General features: G+C 35.8%; 1 protein-coding gene across 6 annotated transcripts in view; it reads right to left on the bottom strand.

The window, feature by feature from the left end:
- The window catches only part of DNM3 (dynamin 3), a gene marked incomplete at both ends in the record, with an annotated part of 593,219 nt that overhangs the window by 89,629 nt on the left and 477,747 nt on the right, over positions 1-25,843 (bottom strand). For 3 of the 6 annotated variants that reach the window (XM_079696529.1, XM_079696528.1, XM_079696526.1), the window contains 2 exons: positions 4,522-4,533; positions 12,175-12,286. In XM_079696529.1, the coding sequence (XP_079552655.1) occupies positions 4,522-4,533; positions 12,175-12,286 (124 nt within the window). The remainder of the gene's footprint in view (positions 1-4,521; positions 4,534-12,174; positions 12,287-25,843) is intronic. The other 3 variants (XM_079696527.1, XM_079696525.1, XM_079696524.1) reach the window with 1 other exon arrangement.

Below are 25,843 nucleotides of genomic sequence, written 5' to 3' on the forward strand. Positions count from 1 at the left end.
ACTAAAATAATACTTTGAGGCCAGTGAGTTTTCATCCTTTCTTTTAACTTTATGGTATTCTTATTAGTTTATGCATAAATTAAGGGAACCAGATGGGCTCTCCTTAAATCCCAGGGAAATACATTCACTAAACTTCTTTAGGAAAATCAAGGAAAGAATGTACATTATTCAAAGAAAATAAATAACCCTAATGGAGTTGACTATACCTAAACTACATACAATGTTCTTTCAGTCATTTTAAATACTAGAGAGGAAATATATTGGGTTGGCCAAAAAGTTCGTTCGGGGTTTTTTCCATAAGATGTTATACCAACTGACACTGTACTGTCTTCTCCTTCATCTACTAAGATTTTAGCACACAACACCAATAAGACATTTCCAGGTTTGATGATGGATTTTCAGTGCCTACTTATACTCTCTTACATATGACCAATTTAGGAGTTAAAGATCTGGCATAAGAGGCAAAACAAATTAACATGGATTTAACAACTGTGTTCTTCTGTGTAATATATTTTGGTGACATTCGATTTGGCACACTCTGTCTTTGCAAATGATGGCCAGAATCCAATGGATTACCAAATCAGTACTTTAGGTAATAACTATTTTTCCCACTAATGGAGACTGACAATGTACACTTGTCTTGCTGAATGTGTTAGAAAATTACTAGACAAAGTGTTTTTTAAATGTTGTTAAAACAGGTGTTCAAATCAGATTTTCTTTCCTTCTTCTTTCCTTAAATATCAAAGCCCTCAACTCTCTATAAATTACTGCATTTAACCTAACTAGAACTTAGTAAAAACTTAGTTATTTTTAACATGGCATGTTTTTAACATGTTTTAGCATGTTTCAGTTCTATTTCTCCTTTTCAAATTCTCCTTCTCTCCAATCAAGGCAGTCAACTTCATATTTTTGCTGGGGGGCATACAAGAATCCTTTAGGTTTTAAAACTAAAGTTTTTAGACTGAAATTAAGTAAGTTGATAGTAAATTTCTCTTTTAAATGTAATAAAATATTCATAAGAGAGTAAATGTAGCATTTCTGTATAACTTAAAATTTTTTGAAGTATTCATTTCTGAACCTAGGGTTCTTTTCAGTTTTCATCAGTTTCATCTTTTCATCAGTGTTTCTGTATCAACATCATTAAGAAATTTGAGAGTTTTTATTATAGTATTGTATTCTTTATATTTTAAGGGCTTTTTCTACCTTCAATTTGCCTAATATATCAAAGATACTTAACTGAAACTCAAAGTCTTTAACAAAAACATAACACTAAATGTTTATTAAATTTCTAGATATGCTGGCCAAGCAAGGGCATCAAATTAAAGAAGGAAATTAAATGTCTTCTCTCTAGGACAAAGCATGGAGATTACTTTTTACCTGAAGGCCTCAGTTCTGAAAATGACATTCTGATTTACATTTGTGTTTAACCAACCAAACAAACAAAAAAAGCCCCAAACCTCCCTGTTACTGTATTATATTTGTTCACATTCCCCAAGCTGATTCAGGGAGTCCTAGATTATAGTCTTACTATGGAAGACACTGACTTGGAATCCAAGGTCTAGGGAAACCCCTCTAAGGAGGAGACAGACTCTAGCCGAAGCAACTTAGGATATCACTATGCCAATAGAAAAACATTTTCAAAGGAAAAATAAGTAATGGGGCTGGAAGGAAAAATTTTCCTGAGCAACTGTGATCTCCTCACAAAAGTAAAATTTGCTTTTTAAGGACAAATAAAATACATATAATTGTTCAAGGAAGAATGTGACCCTTGGTGTTTTGCCCCATCATGCATTTATAATATAAACCTGTGTGTCTCTTGTAGAAGTTTTTTCTTTCTGGGAGTTTAGAGAATTAGCTCCCACACTCTAAGCATAATCTAAAGGTGGATGAAGCAGATCAATCTAGCTGTCATTGAGAAAATGAATAGTAGGGTTGCTCCATACACCTTATAATATACGTGTGTGTATGTATATATGTGTATGTGCACTATACTTAATGTATGTAGGAAGATGAATCCATTCATCCTGCTCATCTAAAGAAACATTAATTGAGCAGGCTTCATTCTCTTTAGTGTCTGGTTAGTTATCATAAATAATGAAATACCATTTACTAAATAAACAATTAGCCTTTGTGAGTCTGAAATGAGTCACCTTTCATAGCTGGCTCATGTATATGGCAGGCAACAAGTCAGGTATGTTGCCTTGGGGACAACTCAGACAAGCATTCTAGCATGAGAGGGAAAAGTGAATCTCATATTCTCCTTTTGAAGACTCCAGATCTATACTCTGGAGACAGCACAGCTTGTATTCCAGTGTTTTCCATTTATACTGAAATTCTAAGCTAAAGGAAAATAGCATGCAGATGTGCTCCTTGTGATTTGAAGAGGCTCTTTTGTGCCAGAGTCCATGGTCAGTATAATGATCATATTTTAAAAGTATTAGCCTTCTATTTTTTCACAAACTATTACTTATTCATAATATAAGCAACTAAGAATTAAGGCATAGGGGCAATAAACATCAGCTCCTCCAAAGCAGCTGCTCTTTAATTAAAAATCAAAACAGTTAAGTGCTTGCATATTTGGCACTCTTCAACCAACACTCTAACTGGCACCCAAATATCTCCCACAGCATTGTATCAAGTGTTTACACTGCAGACGGGGGCTCCAGGTGCCAGGAGACCCTGGAAGGCCTTCTGCATCATCCAAGAGGTAGCCTTGGGGAGCAGCAGCTTAGAATGTTTGAGTTTTATTGCTCATTGTATAATTATTTGAAAAATCAGTAAATTCTGTTAAACTGAACATTTTATTACCCAGAAGAACTTGGCCAAGCAAGACACAACAAATGGATGACTCCTATTATGAAGAAGAGTTTTCTTTGGGGAATTTTACAAATGCTTTTAAGTCATTAATGAATCACTAGTGAAAGAAGCAAATCATAAATGCTTTTTGAATGGCCTAAGGGTTAGCACCTCCCTAAAATGTCAGCAGCTGATTCCCTGATCCTCAGCATGTATAGGCTTGCTGTTAGTGCACTCACATAGCTCAGGCTATTTAAACGATTAAGAGATGCAGCACATGCAATTCTAGACAGCGACTCAGTGTAACCTAAGTGACCAGGATCAGAGATACTTACTATTCAAGAATCAAAATACATTATATGGTATAAGAACTAAAATTTTGTCCAAATGTTTTCTCCAACAGTGGTATATTAGTTAGAAATATTAGCTTTTACTTTGTAGAAGAAATCTTTAATTGATTTCATAAGTTACCTTCTGTTTTAAAAAGTAAACTATTAGTGGGCTGAGTTTGCCCCTCTGGTCCTTCACAAATGTCTATCTTGTACTTTTCTTATATTATTTTTAACTTTATTAAATATTATTACTTGGGTCATAAGCAATTATAGCAAGATATAAATTTATAAAGTGACACATTTTCAATACCAACCATCTCTATCACCTTATTCCATAATAGCACATTCCATCAAATTAAACTCCAAGATTTCCCACATTTGTTTTGAATTCTATATGTATGGCTTATGAATAGCAATTTTGATGAATTCCAGCTGGTTTAAATATGCAGGCAGACCCTTTATAACAGAATCCTTTCAATTCTTATTGTATTCAATAAGGCCTATTTTAAGTGGGCCACCTGGTAGGATAAAGCACTAATAATTCTCCACAGGAAAAAAAAGAAAAACAAATCACCCTGCTAAACTTAAGACCATCTTCCCCAACTACGTTACTATTACATACCTAATATAAGTGAGAAGTAGTTCTAATCTTCTGGAAAAGTTGAATTAAAGTTTTAACAATCTAGCCACCCTATGAACTACTAAATTACTCATTTACCTATTATAATGACATTAAAATAATTTCCACCATTTGTGTGCGTTGCCTGGTTTCACAAACCTATCATACACATTTCAGTCTCCCCCTCCATTCCCCACACCCTCCTGTTTCCATCCAGCTGGAATACATCAAGGGTGCAGAAGCCAAGGCAAATGTTGACCCCACCCTCCTCCATCCATTTTAAGGCACCTTCAAAGCCAGAGTACTGATCTAGCTCAGTTTCACCAGCAAAGCCAGCCATCCTGCTATTTAAGACACCAGTTTGGGGTTTTTATAACTACACATTAACATGAGAGCTTTGATTTTTGGTCAAAAACTTCAGCTGCACTGAGTTTCATCAGACTGTCTTCCCCTTTCTGCAGAAGAGTCCTCATTATTAAATCTTCATCATCTTTGCTCTCAGTGTTGCTCTCTTTCCTTATAATAACAACCTCTCTGAACTGTCCAATAACCAGCCCTGAGGAACATAATATTTCCCTTCCGAAAGGTCAAAAATGAATAGCCATGACGGTAGTCCAAGCTCTGTTTTCTCTGACATTTGCACACCCTCTATCATTTGTGCACTGTCACAGACATTGGTCATTTCAAAGTGCACAGAAACACTCTCGCCAAGGCACATGAGGGAGGGGAGCGGGGGCTGGAGAGAGAGGAGCTGCAGTAGGACAAAGAACTTACTTTGTTGTTCCCCTGTGCATGTAGCCGCAAGGAAAAAGAAACAAAAAAGAAATATGTTAAACATAAATTTATTTTAAAATCATGAGATTTTTCATGCTAGAGCAAAATCCAAACAAATAACTTAGCTATTCACTGACATCCCATTCATACACATACAGCACCCAAAGCTCATGGACAAGTCAGAGATTCTGCTTATATTAAATGAAATCATACATTTATAACAGTAGAAAATTATGACAGAGATTTCCCCCTTTCTTTCTACTTGAAATACTTGAAGTATGGGAACCTGGCCAAAAAGCATTGGTTTGAATTGGTAATAAGTGAACTGTTAGCATGAAAGGCAAAGTATTTAGTATGTCAGCTTGCCCTTTCCTGACAGCCCCTCCTCCAACGTGCCAAGCAGTGGAAAATTTCATCAGCCAATGCATTTTTAAACAAACACTGCATCCTTGGTTTCAAAGAAGGTGAGGGAAAAAAAATGAGTAGAGGAAAAGAGTGGGTGGCTCTGGGGAGACAGGGTAAGCAGACCAAGTTACGACCTCCATCTGTACCATTCCTTTACTTTGTAAATTATGACTTTTGTCTTGGGTTGGCATGGGAAGCGAAAACTGTATAGTGGGGATGCAGCCAAAATAAACACTGGTCCACATTCAAGAAAATGGGTCTGGAAAGGTTAGTCACAAAAATGTAGTCATTTCTAAAAGGGACACTCTGGATAGAGACACAGAGAGCCGCCAGCCACAGGCGGCAGGCAAATGGCTCTCCTGTTTCAAACTGGAGCTGCAGGAGTATGATTTATATCAAACAATTTAACTCACATATGGCTTAAAAAAATAAAACGGTGATTCATTACTCCCAGGGCAGCCCGAGTCCTCGTAAGGTCAGATCCTGTGAGGGAGACGTGATGGGATATGGGCAGGGAACAGATCTGAACTCTTCTCACAAGGGGCCCAGAAGGAATTTCTCTCTCCGCTGAGATGCAGAGTGGAAGAGAGCTGCAAGTGAAGTGTGTGCATCTGTGGAGGAGCCTGAGCACGGGTGGAGTAACAGGTTGAGCTGGAGATCTGGCATTTAGTTTTAAGAGAGGAAGTGTGTGCGGGGAAGTAATACATACAAAAATTTTCTGGAGAGCAGTAAGGGAACCATCACAGTAGAGTGTATTTTCTGGAAAACAATGCCAATTGGTGACTGGGGAAATGTCTAATTCAAGGACCATCGAGGCCATCATATTTAATAAAAGCATAAATTTAAAGACACTGGTAAAATAGTGTAGAGAAGCTTCTTGACATTGTGAGTTGCCGTGATATAACCATTAACATCACTGGCTTATGTGAAACATAAATGTACAAGAATGAATGAAATCGGGGGAAAAAGAGTCTTTTGTAAAAGAATATGCCAGTGGTTCAATAAGGCAATAAAGATCCCCAAAGAGAATTTTATCAGGAGTAAAATATTTTTTAGAGAACAATGGGACCTTGGTTCTCCAAAGAAGTGCAGTATTGCTGAAAATACCTCAAACAGATGGGGTTTATTGCATTCCACAGCAGTGCAGCTTTTGATCTACCAAATAAGTTTCAGGAGTTCAACCAAGTATTTTTGCACATTAGGGAATGACTGGCTTCCCTGCTCGGTGGCAGATGGTTCTGTTTGTAGTGGCAACAGTGATGTCACAGAGTAGGGGGCCTTAATCCTTAAATATGAGAAACATACAAGTGGAGGACGTGGTGTGGCTTTGCGATTTCTTGTTTCCTTCAATCATTTCCCAATTGTCTGTTCTGAGAGAGGCATAACAGTCATGATTGGTGAACTGTAAATTCTCTATAATTCCTCCACCACCCTGTATGGCAGCATTTATATTTAGAAAGTACCTCCACTGAAGAAAAACTAAACTCTTCAAAATTGGTCATGGAGCTGCTCTAATTTCTGTGGGAAGCACTGTTGGATAAGCTAAGAATAAAGTTATGTACAGCTGGACTAACATGGGCATTTTCTGTCTTGTACAAAAGACTGCTGAGTAAATGCATGGGAGTGGTCATCACCATATTAATAAATATTTATGGGGGTCTGTGTCCATCCCTCTTCTCCCCTATTTGTCATTTGCCACAGAGAAAAGTTCAGTTGCAGAGTCTATCCAAAAGGACTTTCTGATGTCCCCAAAAGATTTAATTATGCGATGGTTTCAACCTCCAAGGCAGTCCTTAAAAGCATGAATTATGACTGGGAGAGTCCTGGGAGAGTCCTGAATTCAGAGGTATAGTGAAGTTCCAGCGTGCTTCACTTTCTACTGTCGTTTTTCATCTCTTAAATCATATACTAGAGGGGAGGACCATCTATGTAGATAGCTAAAAAAAACCCTTGTGAAAGTTCTGAGGTATATGACAACAAATATGCAAAACTGAATTTGCACCAAATTTATTTCAGGGCATGCACAGATTTGCAAGCTGCTTTTTTCGGATAGCCAGTGAACGAGCAGCTAAGGGTAGGCTTGTGGATTCTCACTTACCCTGACAGCCTCTATGGCTCACTCCTGACTAACTGATCGAGGCTTTGAGGCCAGCCTGTCCACAGGGCAGCAATTTGGTATCCTGAGACAACAGTTGGGGAAATTCTCCCCAGATCTCGCTGATAGTTTCCAAAGAAAAGGGAACTACTAAACTGAGAATTACACCTTCATGGACACATTAATGATAGTCAATCACAATAATAAAGGCTACATGGCATTGAATGTTTTCATCCAGTTGCAGGGACTGAGCTAGATGTGATGTGCAACAGTATTCATTTAGTCCCATAAAATCACTCAGAGGAAGAGATTATTATTTTGTGTTTAAAAAAGAATAAACAACTAGAGAGTGAAGTAAGTTGCCTGAGCCACACTGCACATAAACGGAAGGGTCGGGATTCCAACGCGAGTGGATTTGACTTAAAGTCTACTTAACTTCAATGCACACAGAATGTTCCAAAGAATTTGGAATTCCTTCATGTTTATATATAAATTAAGTCATACTGTGAGCTGACAAAACTGTGTCAGAAAAATCAGTCATATGTTATACCACATTCTTTAGATATTTAATTAAATTTGCACTTATTTGTGTTCACACTTAGAGGAAAAATTTATGTACATGTGTCATAAAATAATATTTTAAAAGTTTTTAAATTATGACCTGCCTAGCTATTGATACACACACACACACACACACACACACACACACACACACACACACATTTTTGATGCTCCTTAACCTTGAGGGGGAAATGGTGCAGAGCAAGAAAGGGAATAAAGTTTTGGGTAGAGAGGTTAGTTATAAACTTAGCAGAGGAACTCAGTTTCAGGGGGACTCGGTTTCAGTCCCCACTCCTGTTTCAACTTTCCCCAAATCCTTGAGGGAATATCTCATCAGTAAAAAACAAAACCAGAAAACTATTAATTAATTCCATTAGAAGCATCTTTACTTTGAAACTGTGTAAAATCCCACACACTTATTTAACAATTTTATACTGACTATAATTTCAATTTAATGGCCAAAGGAAATAGAAATAAAAAATAAAATTCTGCCTAATCCAAATTCAGATTTAAATATATTTTAAAAATATTCTGGCTGCTCAGAAAGCTCAGGTGATGGTAGAGTGCCAGAGTTGTGGCTCAGAGATGTTATGTCTAAGTTCACTGAGTAAGTCAGTGGCATAGTGGGAAACAAAATTCAGGACTCCTCATTTCCATTTTAGGGCCACATACTATTACAATATAATGCTCAGATAAGAAGTCTACATTTAGCATTAGATCCAGAAAGTTTAAGGGAATGAAGGTAATTAGAAAATGCACATGGGAATATAGTTGGGCTGTTGTACTTTATATAGATATCCACTGTAGTTTTTTTAATCACACCGTAGAGTGGTTATTTATTTGCATCTCTCTCTCCACAAGACTTGGAATTCCTATAAAGTAAGAATTGCCTCCTTTTTAATCTTTGAATCTTTAGAGTCCACAATAATAGTGATAGATGAAGCGAAGGAAGGAAGTGGGAGAAGATGGTGGAAGGGAAGGAAAGAAAGAAGAAAAATTTGTAGAAAACTCCAAGAGAAATGACCTAAGAGACAGAAGGAACAAGGTAGCAGAAAACTGTGATATGAGTGACATAAAAACTGTCCACCACATGGACACGATAGAAAAAGATATGATGAGGATAAACATGTTATAAAAAAGTATGCAACCTTAGTTTGGACAAAAAAATTATCCAAAATGTCAATTCATTCAAATTTGGGTTATAGCTATTTATCTAAATGAAGCCAAACTTATACAATTTAGAAAAATGACCTATGTAGAATTTTTTCCAGTTAAAATAGAGATGTCTCATGTAGAGTTAAAATAGAGATGTATCATGTAGAAAGCAGAACTTTATCTAGATTCATATCCATGTATGACACATAAATGTTTCATTATTAGGGTAGGGATTGACTGATTTGCTGTTGACTCAATGGTTTATTGATACAAAAACAAAAACACCAGAAGTCCTAAAATTTTACTTAGAAAGAGACATCTGTTATTAGGTTACTCTGACTTCTTCATCAAATCTTTCTAAATTAGGAATAACTCTACCTAAAAGTATCGCTTCCCCCAAACCTAACAGTGTTCATGAAATGCAATGTTTAGATAAGCATTCTACTTAGATTGCTTTCAGTAGTTAGCTTCCATTTAAACATCTGAAAGTCAAGCAATAGTGTAATATAACCTGCAGAACTACATGGTGCATAAGAAATGCAAATATTGTTTATGATGAAAACTGAGAAAAGTGATGCTCATGGCACACTGACAAGTTTAATTTCCTGTCATGTCTTTGGCATGTAGTAAAAAGCCCCTTTGTCTTGATTTTCCAAGCAACTGTACTAAATGTATGTTAATAAGCAAATAAAAATGATGTGAAAAGAATCAAAACAGTTTGTGTAGGACAACTCTAGATTTGCTTCAAATTGAGCAGCCGAATAAGAATAAATAGCAAATATCTCATTGAGCATCTTCTTTTGTGTAGAGCTATGGATACATGAAAATTCAGATTTATAAAAAGAGTTCACAGAGGGATGGGTAATTTTGCTTTTCCAAGACAGTTTTTTGCTCACAAGAGATGCATTACATAATTTTTTTTTTAAATAGCAAACTTGTGTAGTGCATTTAAAATAAGTTTAGTTGACAAAATTATGATGTAAGAAAACATTTTCACAAACATTACAGTTCCTTGGAAGGAACACACACACACACACACACAAAAAACACACTGACATTTTATATAACCAAATGTATTTGGAAGACAAAAAATATCATAAAGTATTTACAATCTCATTGGGCTGTATTATAAATATCCACAATGTTTTAACGCTCTTCTACTTGCTTAAGTAAGTAGTCTGTGATGAAAATAATAATTATTATTATCATCATCATCATTATAAATAAAAATAGAGTGCTTACTTGTGTTTAACCTGTCCAGTGCTTTCCCTGCATTATCTCATTTAATCCTGTCAACCACGCTATAGCAGACTCTTGTTATCTCCATTTTAGATGTGGGAATCTTGAAAGATAAAAGGGCTAGGAAAACTTCCCAAGATCTCACAGCTTGTATGTGAGCCTCAGGAATTTCAGTCTATGTAGTTTGATGCTAATGACTGTGATTTAACCCATAGGCTGTGCTGGTTCTCGTAACAATCCAGCCATAACAATCTTTTAAAAATATAAATCTTATCATGTCACTAACTGGCTTGAAACCCTCCAATGGCTTCCCATCTCACCCAGAATAAAACTCAAATGCTGGCTGCCTCCTTCAAGGCCTACATAATCTGGCTACTGACCACTTTTGGAAATCATCAACTACTTTTGTTCTCCTTCATTGTGTCTAGACACTCTGACTTTTTTTGCTGCTCTTCTAAGACACTGAGCTGGCTTTGTACTTGTTAGCCCTCTGCCATGAACACTCTCCATCAGATGTTCATATTATTTATTCCCTGCTCCTTTCAGGAGCCTACTCAAATGTCAACTCTTCAAAGGGGTCTTCCCTAATCACCTTACTAAAATAAAGCTCACTTGCCCCTCATTCTCACTATCTGTCCCTTTAATTTAATTTTTTATAGAACTTATCACTCTAACAATCACACTCTACAATTATACTGTATCCATTCAATTATTTAACATCTGTTCCTTGGTGGGGCAGGACCTCACCATTCACCTCTGCATCACTAGTGCCTGGAAAGGTAGCTGGCAAAAACCATGTGCTCAATAGGCTTTTGTGGAATGAATGAATAAAACATTACATATATGTGCATTTTAAATATAAAATGTTTAATATAGAAATTAAACACACGACCATAAATGGATAGGAAAGAGTAATAAGTAATGATTAGAATTAACAACAAAAATAGAAGTGGTACAGAAGATACCTCTGTACTGCATATCACCTGGAAAGAGTCTGGTTTCACCTCATTTGGAAGGCACAGGGTGTGTCATGGGGGTTCACTGTTTTAGGTGTTAACCAGACAAGTGGAGGTTGAGATAGGGTTAAGAGGTCTACGTGAGAACTAAAATAACAGCAACAAGGAGAATGTTTTGGCACAAATCCTCTATCCTTTACCCCTGGAACTTTGGAACTTTGTTAAATTCCAGTGTAACCTCAGGGATATGGTCAGGTCTGAAATCCACCCCGAGATGCTTCAATTGTCCCACAATGTGCTCATATCTCAGACCTTCCCTTGAGAAGACTCCATCCCTATTTGGGGCCTAGAAATAACCCAACTTATACATGGTCAGTCCTATAAACTAATCTACAGCCAATCTAAGCACCACAAAGGTCAAGCTGGAGTAAATCCTTAAAGCCCAGTCTCATTGCTTAACTTCTGGGGGGAACCTGGATAGTACAATGTCTCGGGGGTAGCAAGTAAGCAGTGAGAGCCACTCATCTGCAGAGTCTGTTTAATGGTGTGTGTACATATGTTGGGTGGGAATTCTGAAGTTTAAATCGAGACTAGTCTGTGTAATATTACATTTTCCAAAGAACACAAATAGAAGGTCTGTTTATTAACTTGAATGAGAGAAGTGTCTCTAAGACCCTTGAAGTATATTAATAAAGATAAGTGGGAATAACTTATCTTTATTAATATAGCAATGTAATTTTTTTTGTTCTTTTATACTCACAATGACATTAACCAGAGTTTAATTTTGGATATATGTACTACAGACATAATGAAAGGAGGTAGATTTTTATAAAAATAAGTACATTTTAAAGAATACTAAATAGTGTTATGATTGATGATACATATACTATGACTATATGAAGAATGTTATAAACTGCATATATGAATACTATAGAATAGTATACTGTAGAACAGCATATAAAGGAAAATAAAATTTTAAATTAAAACAAAGAAACTCTCTTGCTTTGAGATTACATATATTATGTTTTATGGCAAAGTTGGGCATTTTCTTTAAAAATATACTGATAAACTTCTTATAATAGAAATCTAATGGATAAAAAAATATATAAGCAAAGTAGCAGTTAAAACTATGGCAAATTAATTAAGTCAAATAAGAACTAGCTTCTCCAGCATATAGTATGTAGAATTATGCTTTCTTAAACATGGTTAATAATTTTAAAATAAGAGATATATCCAACTTACTAAAGATTTATCTGGATAAACCCCAGCTCTTAGTAGAGATGCCTTCCAGCTGTCTACATCCTCCTGTGAATCACATGCCAGCTCGAGAAAGCGATAGTCTTTGTATACATTCCTGGAGTCAAAAAAAAATCATGCTTTTAGTTTTGAACCAAATTCAAAATGATATCATATCCCTGCAGATGATGATACAAATGACAGTCCAAATGAAGAGTTCTCTGACAGTCACTGAAGAAAAACAAAAACAATCTATTGCATTTAAAATAATTAGCAAATTCCTATATGTATGTATTATACAATTTAAAAACCCTCACATTAAAGAATTTAGAGTTATCTGTACTGCTGAGCAATAAGAAGGGAAGGAAATAACAAATGTTCTCAGTATGACACACTGAGTGCCAACTGACAGGGAGTTGTTCTGGGGGGAATGGATTTGCTATTGTCTAGTAATCAGATCAATTTTTGAAACTAATTTACAAATCTAAATGGCTCATAAAACTTTAAAATTATGGCAATAATCTCAAAAAACTAAAATATTACGCTGGATTCAAATCACAAATGCTCATCAATATTGTGAAAAGGAAAGAACATTAACTAATATTTAACAGAGTAAAGTGCCTGTGAAGTGCATATTGACAACTGGACAATACTATAATTTTATATTTCCTTTCTTAATAATAAAATAATACACAAGATGTAATAATACCCATTTAGAATAATTTAGAAACTAGATAAAAGTATAAAAATGGATACAATCAACCATTTTCTACTATTTACAGGTAAACCTATTTCTTTATATTCTTTTGTTCTATGCATTTTTCCACACTTGAGTTTCTCTCTCTTTCTCACTCTCTCTCTCTCTAACAAGTTTGTGTCCTTTTCACTTACTATTGTATCATGGTCATATACTTATGCTATTACACCTGCATAAACATCAAATTATAATGTTATAATATTCATTAATATAAATGTATGATTATTTACTTGACCTCCTCCTAATATTAGATAAGTAATTTACTTTATTTGCAATCATAAATAATGCTCAAATAAATATTTTTATCCATAAGCCTTTGTCTTTCTACTTTAATTTACTACTATTATTTTCTGAGGATAGATTCTTACAGATAGAGTTACAGAATCAAAGTTATAATCATTTTTGAAGACAATGATACACGTTCCAATCATCTTTCCAGAAAAGATAATCCAATTTAGACAGATACTAGCAGTGTACAAGATTAACAATCTTTTTCTCTTCTTTATCTTTTCCAAGGTGTTCTCATTCATGGCTAAGAGTTTCAATTTACACCTAACTCAGATGGCTTACATATTTACATCCCCTGTCCAGACCTGCCCGACTCATACTGCTTATTGACTTCTCCACTTGAGTATCTCAAAGGCACTGTGACATGGATGACCGAATTGGTGATTTCAAACTTGATGTTCCCATTTCATGCAGCATCAGTGTAATGATGATACTGTGGAGGTACCTTAGACATCTTCCACACTCTCATATACCTCCTTACATTTTACCACTTAAAAGTGTACTTCCTGTATATTGACCATCATGTTATTATCATCTCTCTTTTGGATTATTACAACATCTCTTTAGTCTTGCAGCATCACACGACCACTTTAAATTTGCTCTCTACACGGAATCCTTATTATCTTCTGAAAATGTGAATCAGATATTCACACAAACATACCTGGTTATACCAGTTAAAACCCCTGGTATAAAACACTGCAATACTACATGTTTTTAGGAAAAGACCACACTCACTATGATGGCCTACAAAGCCCTGCACAGTCTGGCCCAACATTACCTTACTCTCTAGCTTCTTTTCATACTCTGTTCTCCCTTGATTTTTAAGCCACACTGGCCTTTTATTTCTTCATATATGCCATGCTTACTCCCGAAGTCTTTGAATATACTGCTCTCTCTGTCTGCAGTTATCTGTCCTTCCCTCATCACACAGTTAACTCCTGTGCCTTCCCACACTCACGGGACCAGTCCACTTAAAGTACCCAGCAGTTGCACGTGTGCCACAATGAACAAAGGAAAATAAAAGGACACCCAAAGAGGTCTAACAGCCAGAGAGACAAAGAATAAAGAAGGCAATCAGAGCAGTCTATCAACAAAAGAGAAAGGTTGGGGGTAGCAAAAGAATAATGAGTATTTGAAGAGGTACAAAAGGGCATTAGAAAAGACTTATAGAACTAAGAAAAATAAGATTTTTAAGTTAATATATTGAGTAGATAAGTTGAAGGAAAGGATGATCAATCTTGAGATTAGAATTAGTAGATGTTAAGATCCAGTAGGAGAATTAGAAAAATATAAAGAGAGAAGTGTGGAGGAAAGACCCAGAACATCTAACCTGTAAATAATAGGAGTTCCAGAAAAAGAAAAGGAAGATGGGAGGAGAAAAATAATTATAAAATAGAAACTATTTTTTAAAAAAGAAACGTGAGCTTCCCTGGTGGCACAGTGGTTGAGAGTCCACCTGCCGATGCAGGGGACACGGGTTCGTGCCCCGGTCCGGGAAGATCCCACATACCACGGAGTGGCTGGGCCCGTAAGCCATGGCTGCTGAGCCTGCGCGTCCAGAGCCTGTGCTCCACAACGGGAGAGGCCACAACAGTGAGAGGCCCGCGTGCCGCAAAAAAAAAAAAGAAACGTATCCTGATTTTCATAAAGATCCAAATCTTTACATTGAAAGTGCTGTTTCAGGTAGAATTGATGAGAAAAATTAACACATACACACACGCTAGTATAAATCTTGAGCTCTGAGATAAAGAAAAGTCTTCTGTAAAGAAAGAGAAAGTTGCTTACAAAGGAAAAAGAATTAGACTGGCCCTGGACTGAACATTCAAAAAGGTAGAAGGCAATGAAATAGTATTCATGGATTCTTAAGAGGACTTCAGACTCAGAGTCCCACATCCAGCCAGGTTATCACCATATACCCAATCTGAGGGAGATGCTAAGGCAGTATTAGGATTACAACAACACTGAATGAACCTGCAGAGAGTGTTCAAGGGTGAAGAAAAACTAAGAGAAGAGAAAACAGTGGTGAGCAACAAAATTTGTCGTATCCATAGAGTCAAATCAAAATAAATAATGATAGATCATCTAAGAATTGCAATATAAGGACTAAATAAGAAGTCTTAAAGAAGAAGAGACACATTGCAACAGAAATTCAAATAGTCTAAAACTCAGGGGAGGGTGGAAGGAAAAAAAGATGCTCACAAGTTCTCCTCTGATGGGTACAGGAGTGAAGAGTAGGGAAGCAAAGGGATCCGAGAGTTCTCATATTGTTGGAAGAAGTGGGCGAGGAGAGAAGTAGGAGAAGAAAGTGTCTTGGGAGAGAAATATTTGATAATTTGCCTCATGGAATAATAGGGTTATGTACTGATGAGTGTAAATATTAATAAAATAAAAAGTACAGAGCTCCCAAATTAAAAAAGAAAAATTAAAGAAAATTAATAGCCTCTTGATCAAATCAACAAAAAATTAAGAAAAGAAACAACAAAATAAAATAGGAAATTTTAACAATAGGAATAAAATCAAGTATATTAATTATTAAATTAATAAAAGTGAACTGAACTCTCTCAGCTAAACAGTTAATTTAGGTTATAAAAATAAAACCCAGTTATATGTTATTTGCAAAAATAAAGGAACAGGTAAAGATATATCAGATGAACACAAAACAAAGAAATAAAAATGCATGAATGGCAATATTAATATAGACAAGATAGAATTTAAAAGTACTGAACAGGATAAACAATTTAAAAGCACTAAATAGAACAAATAGAAATATTATATAATGATACAAAGTACAATTTATGAAGACTGGAAAATACTTATAAACCTGTTTGCACCAAATAATATAATAGACAAGTAAATGAAGCAAATGTTACTTTAAAATGTAGGATAAACTTGACATAACTATTGCATATAATTATTTAAAATATAAATATGGAAAGTTTTTAATATGGCATATTCCAAATTAGATATAGTGGACAAAAAATAAGTAAGCACATACAAGAAATAAATAGTACAACAGATGAAGTAAATTTAATAGATTCCCTTATCGCTTAAATAGAAGATAAAGATGTTTTCATCATCAACAAACCATTTACAAAAATCTGTCATATACTTGGATCTGCACACATACATAATATCAGCTTTAAGAAATTAAAAAAAAGAGAGATTTTATGAATCCCATTCTTTGGTCACAAAACAAAAAAAAAAGAAAAAGAAAAAATGAATTTCTAAAAAAAAGACTCAAAAAGAAAATAAAAAGCAAGCACACTCCTCGATAATCCTTGTATTACAGAAGAAACCAAAACAAAATTGTAAATTATTTAGAAAGCAAAAAAATATATATAAACACATCATATCCAACCGGTGGAGCACAGCAAAGGCTGTAGGAAAACTTATGGCTTTAAATATGTTCATCATTTAGAGAAAAAATTTAAAAAGTTAATATTCATCTATAGAAAGTATTAAATTAGGATAAAGAAACAAAATAAGCCAAGAAAGGAAGTTAACATAGATTAAAGCCAAAACTAATGAAATAGGAAATATTAAGATAACATAAAGGATAAAGACATCCATGAGTATTTTCCCTTTAGTAATAGATAATAAATTTATAATCCTAATTAGGGGAGAAAACAAAAGTATACAAGATCACAAATGAGAAAGGATAGAATACATACCCACAAATATATAGGAGATTGAGAAAATTACAATCAAATACTTTATGCAATCTTATGTCAAAACTAAGAACCTAGAGGTAATTAATAATATCCTAAAAAATATAAATCAACAAAATTAACTCAGAAAGAATTGGAAAACCCAAGTTGCTTTTACAAGACACTGCTAGTATTAAGATACTTACTTAAAAGACTAACACTGACTGCAAGACAAATATACAAAAATCATGGAGGGACCTTCAAAATGGCGGAGGAGTAAGCCGTGGAGAGCACCTTCCTCCCCACAAATACATCAGAAATACATGAACATGTGGAACAACTCCTACAGAACACCTACTGAACGCTGGCAGAAGACCTCAGACTTCCCAAAAGGCAAGAAACTCCCCACGTACCTGGGTAGGACAAAAGAAAAAAGAAAAAACAGAGACAAAAGAATAGGGACAGGACCTGCACCACAGGGAGGGAGCTGTGAAGGAGGAAAGGTGTCCACACACTAGGAAGCCCCTTCGCGGGCGGAGACTGCGGGTGGCAGAGTGGGGAGCTTTGGAGCCGCGGAGGAGAGCGCAGCAACAGGGGTGCGGGGGACAAAGCGGAGAGATTCCAGCACAGAGGAGTGGTGCCGACCAGCACTCACCAGCCCGAGAGGCTTGTCTGCTCACCCACTGGGACGGGCGTGGGGCTGGGAGCTGAAGCTCGAAGGGCTTCAGAGGTCAGAATGGCCATCATCAAAAAATCTACAAACAATAAATGCTGGAGAGGGTCTGGAGAAAAGGGAACCCTCTTGCAGTGCTGGTGGGAATGTAAATTGATACAGCCACTATGGAGAACAGTATGGAGGTTCCTTAAAACTAAAAATAGAATTACTATACGACTCAGCAATCCCACTACTGGGCACATACCCTGAGAAAACCATAATTCAAAGAGTCGTGTACCACAATGTTCATTGCAGCTCTATTTACAATAGCCAGGACATGGAAGCAACCTAAGTGTCCTTCAACAGATGAATGGATAAAGAAGATGTGGCACATATATACAATGGAATATTAGCCATAAAAAGAAACGAAACTGAGTTATTTGTAGTGAGGTGGATGGACCTAGAGTCTGTCATACAGAGTGAGGTAAGTCAGAAAGAGTAAAACAAATACCGTATGCTAACACATATATATGGAATCTAAAAAAAAAAAAAAAAAAAAAAAAAAAGGTTCTGAAGAACCTAGGGGCAGGACAGGAATAAAGACACAGATGTAGAGAATGGACTTGAGGACACAGGGAGGGGGAAGTGTAAGCTGGGACAAAGTGAGAGAGTGGCATGGACATATATACACTACCAAATGTGAAATAGCTAGCTAGTGTGAAGCAGCCACATAGCACAGGGAGATCAGCTCTGTGCTTTGTGTCCACCTAGAAGAGTAGGATAGGGAGGGTGGGAGGCAGACGCAAGACGGAGAAGATATGGGGATGTATGTATATGTATAGCTGATTCACTTTGTTATACAGCAGAAACTAACACACCATTGTAAAGCAATTATACTCCAATAAAGATGTTAAAAAAATACAAATCAATGACTTTCCTCAATACACCCAATAACTGAAATGGAAAAAATACTCCATTCACACTAGGAGAAAGGCTATAAAATACATAAAAATAAATTTTTTTAAATTAAGAAAATTATAAGATCTTCATAAATGGGAAGGCATATTTGTATGTGTTGATTTGATTACACTATACTGCTAGGTCTTACTAAGTGGCTAGCACTAGTAGGTATTCAATAAATACTTATTGAATAATGAGTACCATCACACCCTTAAAAATATTGAGTATCATCTCTAAAACACCTTTGCAAATTTTATAATTTAAATGATTCTCGGGGCTTCCCTGGCGGGGCAGTGGTTAAGAGTCTGCCTGCCAATGCAGGGGACACGGGTTCGATCCCTGGTCCGGGAAGATCCCACATGCCGAGAAGCAACTAAGCCCGTGCGCCACAGCTACTGAGCCTGTGCTCTAGAGCCCATGAGCCACACCTAATGAGCCCATGTGCTGCAACTACTGAAGCCCACGCACCTAGAGCCCATGCTCCGCAACAAGGGAAGCCATCGCAATGAGAAGCCTGCGCACCGCAATGACGAGTAGCCCCCGCTCACCACAACTAGAGAAAGCCCGCGTGCAGCAACGAAGACCCACTGCAGCCAAAAATTAATGAGTAAAATAAATAAATTTTTAAAAAGTGATTCTCCATCAAAGCTTTAATATTTTTGCAAAGGAGGATGAGCATTTTTATATATTTATGGAAATGATGTTCTTTGTTCTGATTTCATTACATACTTTTTGTATATTATTGTAATAATTTCTCATTTTTATTTGCTTTTGCCTGACATATCTTTGTCTCTTTTACTTTTTTGCTTTTATCCATTTGTTTTAGTTTTTAAAAAGAAATATCTGTTATAAATGCTAACTGTAAAGTAGGCTTTTATTTTTCATCCCAGTTTGAAAATCACCTCCTACAATTAGGAAAGTTTTAATCATGTTTATTTCTCGCCTTTTTGGTTTCTATATTATTTTAGTGGTTTTCAGTTCTACAGGTAAATGACCATCTTAAAGTTTTCCAAATTATTCTTGAATTCATTTTTGTATATAAAATTCCTGTATATAAACTTTAAGAATAAAATAATAATTTTTGGCTTCTTGGGGGATTTAGAAGCTTTTACTTTCCACATTACCTCATGACATTTGCAAATCTGTCTAGAAATATTAACTTAGAATATTATTTCTGAATTATTGTTTTCACATTTCTTTGAGGCTCCTTTTTTTCCTTTTTTACTTTTGTATTCAATTTTGTTACACTTAAGCAATTATTTAGATGGAACTCTACATGTTTAACTTTAATAAAGATTTATCATCAGGCATTTTCTACCTGGACTTCTCAATTTGTAAATTCTTACTTGGATTCATTTTTGAGCTGGCTCAAACTAGAGTTAGCTATCTAAATTTCTGGTTGGGGCAGTCTCCACATTCCTCACATTGATTCAGTGAGTAAGTGAAGAAATTTCTTATTGTTTTTTACTATTTAGCCCAGTTTTTCTTATTCAGGGTAATGCATGCAATGGTCACTCAAAGGATTTCAATCTAGTTCACTCTGTGTGAGTCTTGCAAATAGCTGACTGACATTTCCACTTTCCAGTGCTTTTGAGACTTTCCATCTCTGTTGTATATGAGTTTCTGGATATAGCAATGGATGGAGAAGGGCAAAAGAGAAGCTTCTAATTTTTCACCATCTTTATAAGAGGTCATCTTATTTAACCTTCATGGCAACCCTGCAAAGTTGGTTATAGAGCTGTTTTACAGTTGAGGAAGCTGAGATTCAGAGAGATTAGGTGACTTTCCCCAAATCACATAGCTAATTAACGGCACAACCTGGGCCTACCACGTTCCTTGGCATATAGACTCTGTAAAACAAATATTAGTTGAATGAACGAACAAAGGAATCAATGAATAAATGAACTATGGAATGAAGTTGGACTGTGCTTATTTTTAAAACCAACTTTTTCATTTTTGACTGGACCCTTAACTTTCTACAGAAAACCTAAGATTTAAAAAGTTTGAAGAGACAAACCATAATAAGTAGAATGAGTAATTTTAATTAAAGTGGGACATATTTAAAGGAACTATATTTTCCTAGTATGACAGTTTATTGTTGGAAAATTTGAAAGGTCATATCTTTGCTACAGAGCAGAAAGGGTAATGGATTATCTTGATGGAATCAAAATTCATCAGTTTTTAGTTTTCTAATTACCTCTCTACAATAGCTTTTAACTACCACTTAGGTTTCCATCTGAGGCATTTCCACTGCACAGTATGAGTTCCTTTAAGATGTAAAGGTATGGGGAAGGCAAAGCTGGACAAATGTCATGGGAGCTCTTGGCCAGCTGGAAAGCATGAAAAGTAGAGGGTACAGACTTTCCACACTCTCTAAGCAGATCTGAAGAATTCAGCTTTGGCCCACTCTTACTGACCTTTCTCCAGAGTATTTTCTTTCAGGGGCTCTTCAAATGGAAAATCTTGATTTTTTTCCCTCAAAGGATAGCCAAATTCTTGAGAGGGAAAATAATTATCTGGTTGAAACATTAGAAGAGGGTCAAAGGCTTCTGGTGGCTTTGGCTGCTTCATTTTTACCCATTTTTGAAGCCTCGTCTTAGGCTGTGTCTAGACATCCAAGGAGAGTTGGATACAGGTCTAAAACACTAAACTGAGCTGATTTACTGGAAGTCTCATAAATTCTGTGGATGCAGCTTCCAGGTTCTCACCACATGCCGTAGCTATATAGATAACCCACAGCAATTTGTACTGCCTGCATTTTTTGTTGTTGTTTAGTCTATTTCAGCTGCAATCACACAGATATGGGCTTCTGAATGATTTCACTATGAAATCAAGCTGAACTATATGTTTTGCAGTTTGAAAAAATAAAATTCATCTCAATATTAAAAATGACCATAAGAAATTTTATCCCATAAGTAAAAGGCTTTTAAGTGTTACACTGTAGAGAACATGACCACATGATGAGCCCATGTTTTGATTATATACATAACTTTCATTCACATCATAAGAATGTCTTTGGGTGTTAAAAATGTGAAGTTTAATTTCTTTGCCTATGACAGTTCTTCAAACATCTGAGACCAGATATTACGTGTCCCACAAGTCTTCTAGTCCCCAAGCCAACACTTCTGCCAACTTTTCCAAATGTTTCTCATATGAAGAGGTTTCTAGATAACACTGCATCCTTCTTGCATTCTTGTGAATTTGCTCTATTTTAAATGGATTTTCTGAAAATGAGATGCCAGCAACTGATCACAAATCTCCAGATGCGATATTATTCATATGTAAGGAAGAAGTCTGGCAGAATTTTTGCCTGCTTTCTGGACAGAAAACTTTTACTAATGTAAGTTTAAGTAAAACACAGTAGAATATAGTAAAGACCATAAACACCTATTGAAATCCTGGCTATTATTATCATTTATTATCTTATATGACGTTGGAGAAGGCAACCTCTTTGAATTTCAGTTTACTCATCTATAAAATGGGGATAATAGCATTATCTATCTCAGGCTTACTATGATAATAAAATACGGTTATGGGGCTTCCCTGGTGGCGCAGTGGTTGAGAATCTGCCTGCCAATGCAGGGGACACGGGTTCGAGCCCTGGTCTGGCAAGTTCCCACATGCCGCAGAGCAACTAGGCTCGTGAGCCACAACTACTGAGCCTGCGCGTCTGGAGCTTGTGCTCCGCAACAAGAGAGGCCGCGACAGTGAGAGGCCCGCGCACCGCGATGAAGAGTGGCCCCCGCTCGCCGCAACTAGAGAAAGCCCACGCACAGAAACGAAGACCCAACACAGCCAAAAATAAATAAATAAATAAATAAATAAAATTAAAAAAAAATTGGATCATAGATTCACCTTTAAAAAAAAATAATAATAAGGTTATATGCGTGAAGAGCTTATTTCACACCATGCCCAGCATTGGCTAAATGTACAAGTAAAATATATAAAGTACAAAAATTATTATTATGCATTACTTTCACTGCATTTAGATCCCTTACATTTGACGTCCTATAAAACCAGACCTCTCCTGGACTGAATGCATATAGAGTTTTTAAAACATGAGTAAAATTTATACTTAGCATTATTACATTTCATCTGGTTAGTTTTGGCCCATTTAACAGTTTGCTCAGATGTTCCGAATCCAAATTCTGGCAAACAATATATTCACAATTCTTCCTGTTTTGCATTATCTGCATATTTATTACATAACATTCCCATATCATTATCAGAGTCGTTGGTAATCATATTATAGACCTAAAACAGACTTCAAAGGATCCCATACCAGAGTTACATGTTCCATTAACTTGTACCCATTGGCTATCAACAATAAGACTTAAGATTTAATCATAAGACCATCATAAATGGACTATCAACTTATATCTCTCTATTTCCCCTCACGCATATTTCAAAAGACTATATCAAGGTCTAAGTATACTATATCTACTCCATTCTATTAAAAATTTGGAGTCAGTTTGGTTCAACTTGTTTTTCAATATTCAAAGAAAGTTCCTATTGATCACTGATATCCTTTCTAAGTAATTATAAATATCGATTTCATAATTAATTATAGATGTATATAGCAGGGCAGTGATGATAAACTCATCAATCAAATTTCCATTTTGTTTTCCCTTTTGAAAACCTGGACAACAGCCTCCTCTGTGGACTTTTTTTTTTTTACTCATCCACTGATCCTACCACATTTCCACTCATCATCACCCTGCTATGTCTTCACTTCTGTGCACGCTCAGTTTAGCACTATAACTACAACCTTGCAAACTTTTGCGTCCCTTTCCTGCCTTTTCCTTCACCATTTTATTTACCTAATAAAACTCCAACTGAATTACTTTCTTACTCAGCTCGTATATCCAAGTTGCTAAAGAATCCAAGAGAAAAACTATACAACTGTGATGACTAAACTCACTTCAAATATCAAATGGGCACCTAACTTTTCCAGACTTCCCTACTATAAATCTTCAGTCAATATGCTTTCTCACTGTACTAGAGGATTACTTCATACCTTTTTTCCCTCAAATCTCTAATACACCATCTGCCACTCACACTTAACAGATAATTCTGCTTCATACTACACAGGAAAAACAAATACAATCTGATGAGAATGATCTATCTTCTTTCCATCAAATCCACCAGACTACCTGCATTAGCAACCACAGGTTTGCCTTCCTCTTGTACCATGGAAGACCAAACCCTCAACTTATACGCTAGGTCCCATCTCTTCTAATGTCTTCTTGAACTTCCTGCAATTATTTCTTTTCTCTTCCATGTCAACAATTTCTTCCTTTCTACTATTGGATCATTCATATGGCATACTAGCATGCCTCAAAAGCAACCATCTTAAAACACACACACACACACACACCACACACACACACACTTTCACTTTCACCCCCTAAGAACTGCCTCATTTCTATTTGCTTCTACAGTGAAATTCCTTGAGTTATCTTGGATCATTTTCTCCATTCTCTCTCCTCTCATTCTTTCGTCAATCCACCCCGGTGAGATTTGTGATCCTGCTACTCTATAGTTACTGGTCTTATCAAGTTTATGTGATCTACATGTTGCCACAGAAAATGCTCAATTCCTAACCTTCATGTGACTTGCCTTCACTGCAGCATTTGACACTGTTGACCACTCCCTCTCTTCAATCACTGTCTTCCCAAGACTTTGGCAATATCACACTCTCCTGCTTTCCACACTTCTACCCTACTGACTGCAGCTTCTTAATCTCTTTTGCTGTCTCCTCTTCCTTTGTTAGACTTTTAAATTTGGGAGTGCCCCAAGCTCCTTCCATGGTCTGTGCTTTCTCCGAGGTGATCTCTGTCTGGTGGCCTTAAATACCATTTAAATGCAGATAACTCCAGACCTCTACACTGAACTACAGACTCCCATATCCAAGCCACCATCTTCTCTCATCTGGTTGATTGTTACAGCTTCCTAACACCTCCTTGACACCTCTCTTGATCCACTCTCCACAAAGAAGCCACAGTGATCATATATTATATCACCACCCTGCTTAAAATCCTCCAGTGACTTCCCACCATGAGCAGGAAAAAAATTCAAACTTCTTGCCATGAATGATCTACCTTTCCAACCTTGTTTTCCATTTATGTTCTTCCAACTGCAACATAAGTTCAGTGATGGAGTGCTAAATGTTGATTAATGTATTTCTAGCATTTACGTTATATGCTGGGTGCTCAATAATATTTGTCGGCTAACTAACTACTCTTTCAGTCTTTTCTCAGCATCCAAAATTCTTCAAAGACTTATTGACAATGAATCAATGATACCAAGATGTTACATTATTATAAATTGAGAACCAAACCTGTGATTTCAACAATATGAATTTAATAAGCTAGGACTATGAATTATTCTTATATCTTAAAGAGAATATTCCTGATTTCATCTACTTGTAATAATAAGAAGCAGTGCAATAAAACTAGAAATTATGATAAAAGTTAAACAGAAAAGAACCATAAAACCACTTAAAGTAGCCCCCCACCCTCACCAAATTTTGTGTCAAATAGCAACTTAAAGGTGTAATTACACACTATTTGCTAAATAGACAAAATAATACCACGCACCAGATTGAAACTCAGGATATGCAGCCAAAATTCTATTCAGAGGCAAAATCACAGTCATGTACATCTTATTATTTAAAAAAAAAGAAGCAAAAATGCATTGTCAGCATTTAACAAGTTGGAAAATGATAAAACTTAGCAGAACAAAATACAAGATATAATAAATTAGGAACTAATTATGGAAAACTGAATTATCATTGATAAATTTAAGATTCTGTTCTTTGATGAATCAAATAATGAAACAGCTCTGTAATATCTAGTAAATAAAAGATGAGAAAAATAATAAAAATCAGAAATGAGACATGATTTAACAGGGAGAAGATTAAATTATTTTAAGAGATGTTAAGTATACTTTTATGATAGCAAATTTATAAGTATCAATGATGGATAAAATTTCTAGGAAATTATGAAAAAAGAATCATAAAATCCCAACTGACCAATATCCACAGGATAAACTGGAAAACAAAATTTTTCTTCAAAATAGTTCTGATCTCAGAGAATTTATAGGTCTTTCTTTCCAAATTTTAAGGGAAAGATTCTTTTATGCAGGGCATCTCAGAAACATTAATAGGCCAATACACACTGTAAATCTCCAAGAAAAGAACATGCTAAGCAGAATTCCCCATTTATTTGACCCTAGATTCTTTTTTCCTTGAACTTCTCACAGGGCTAGTGTGTACTTTAAGGACCAAACTTTGGGATATTTCTCTATAAACCAATCTCACCTATGAATAAAGATGTAGAACTCCTATAAAATATGTTAGGAAATTGA

This window comes from Hyperoodon ampullatus (assembly GCF_949752795.1).
Source record: "Hyperoodon ampullatus genome assembly, chromosome: 2".
Taxonomy (NCBI): Eukaryota; Metazoa; Chordata; class Mammalia; order Artiodactyla; family Ziphiidae; genus Hyperoodon; species Hyperoodon ampullatus.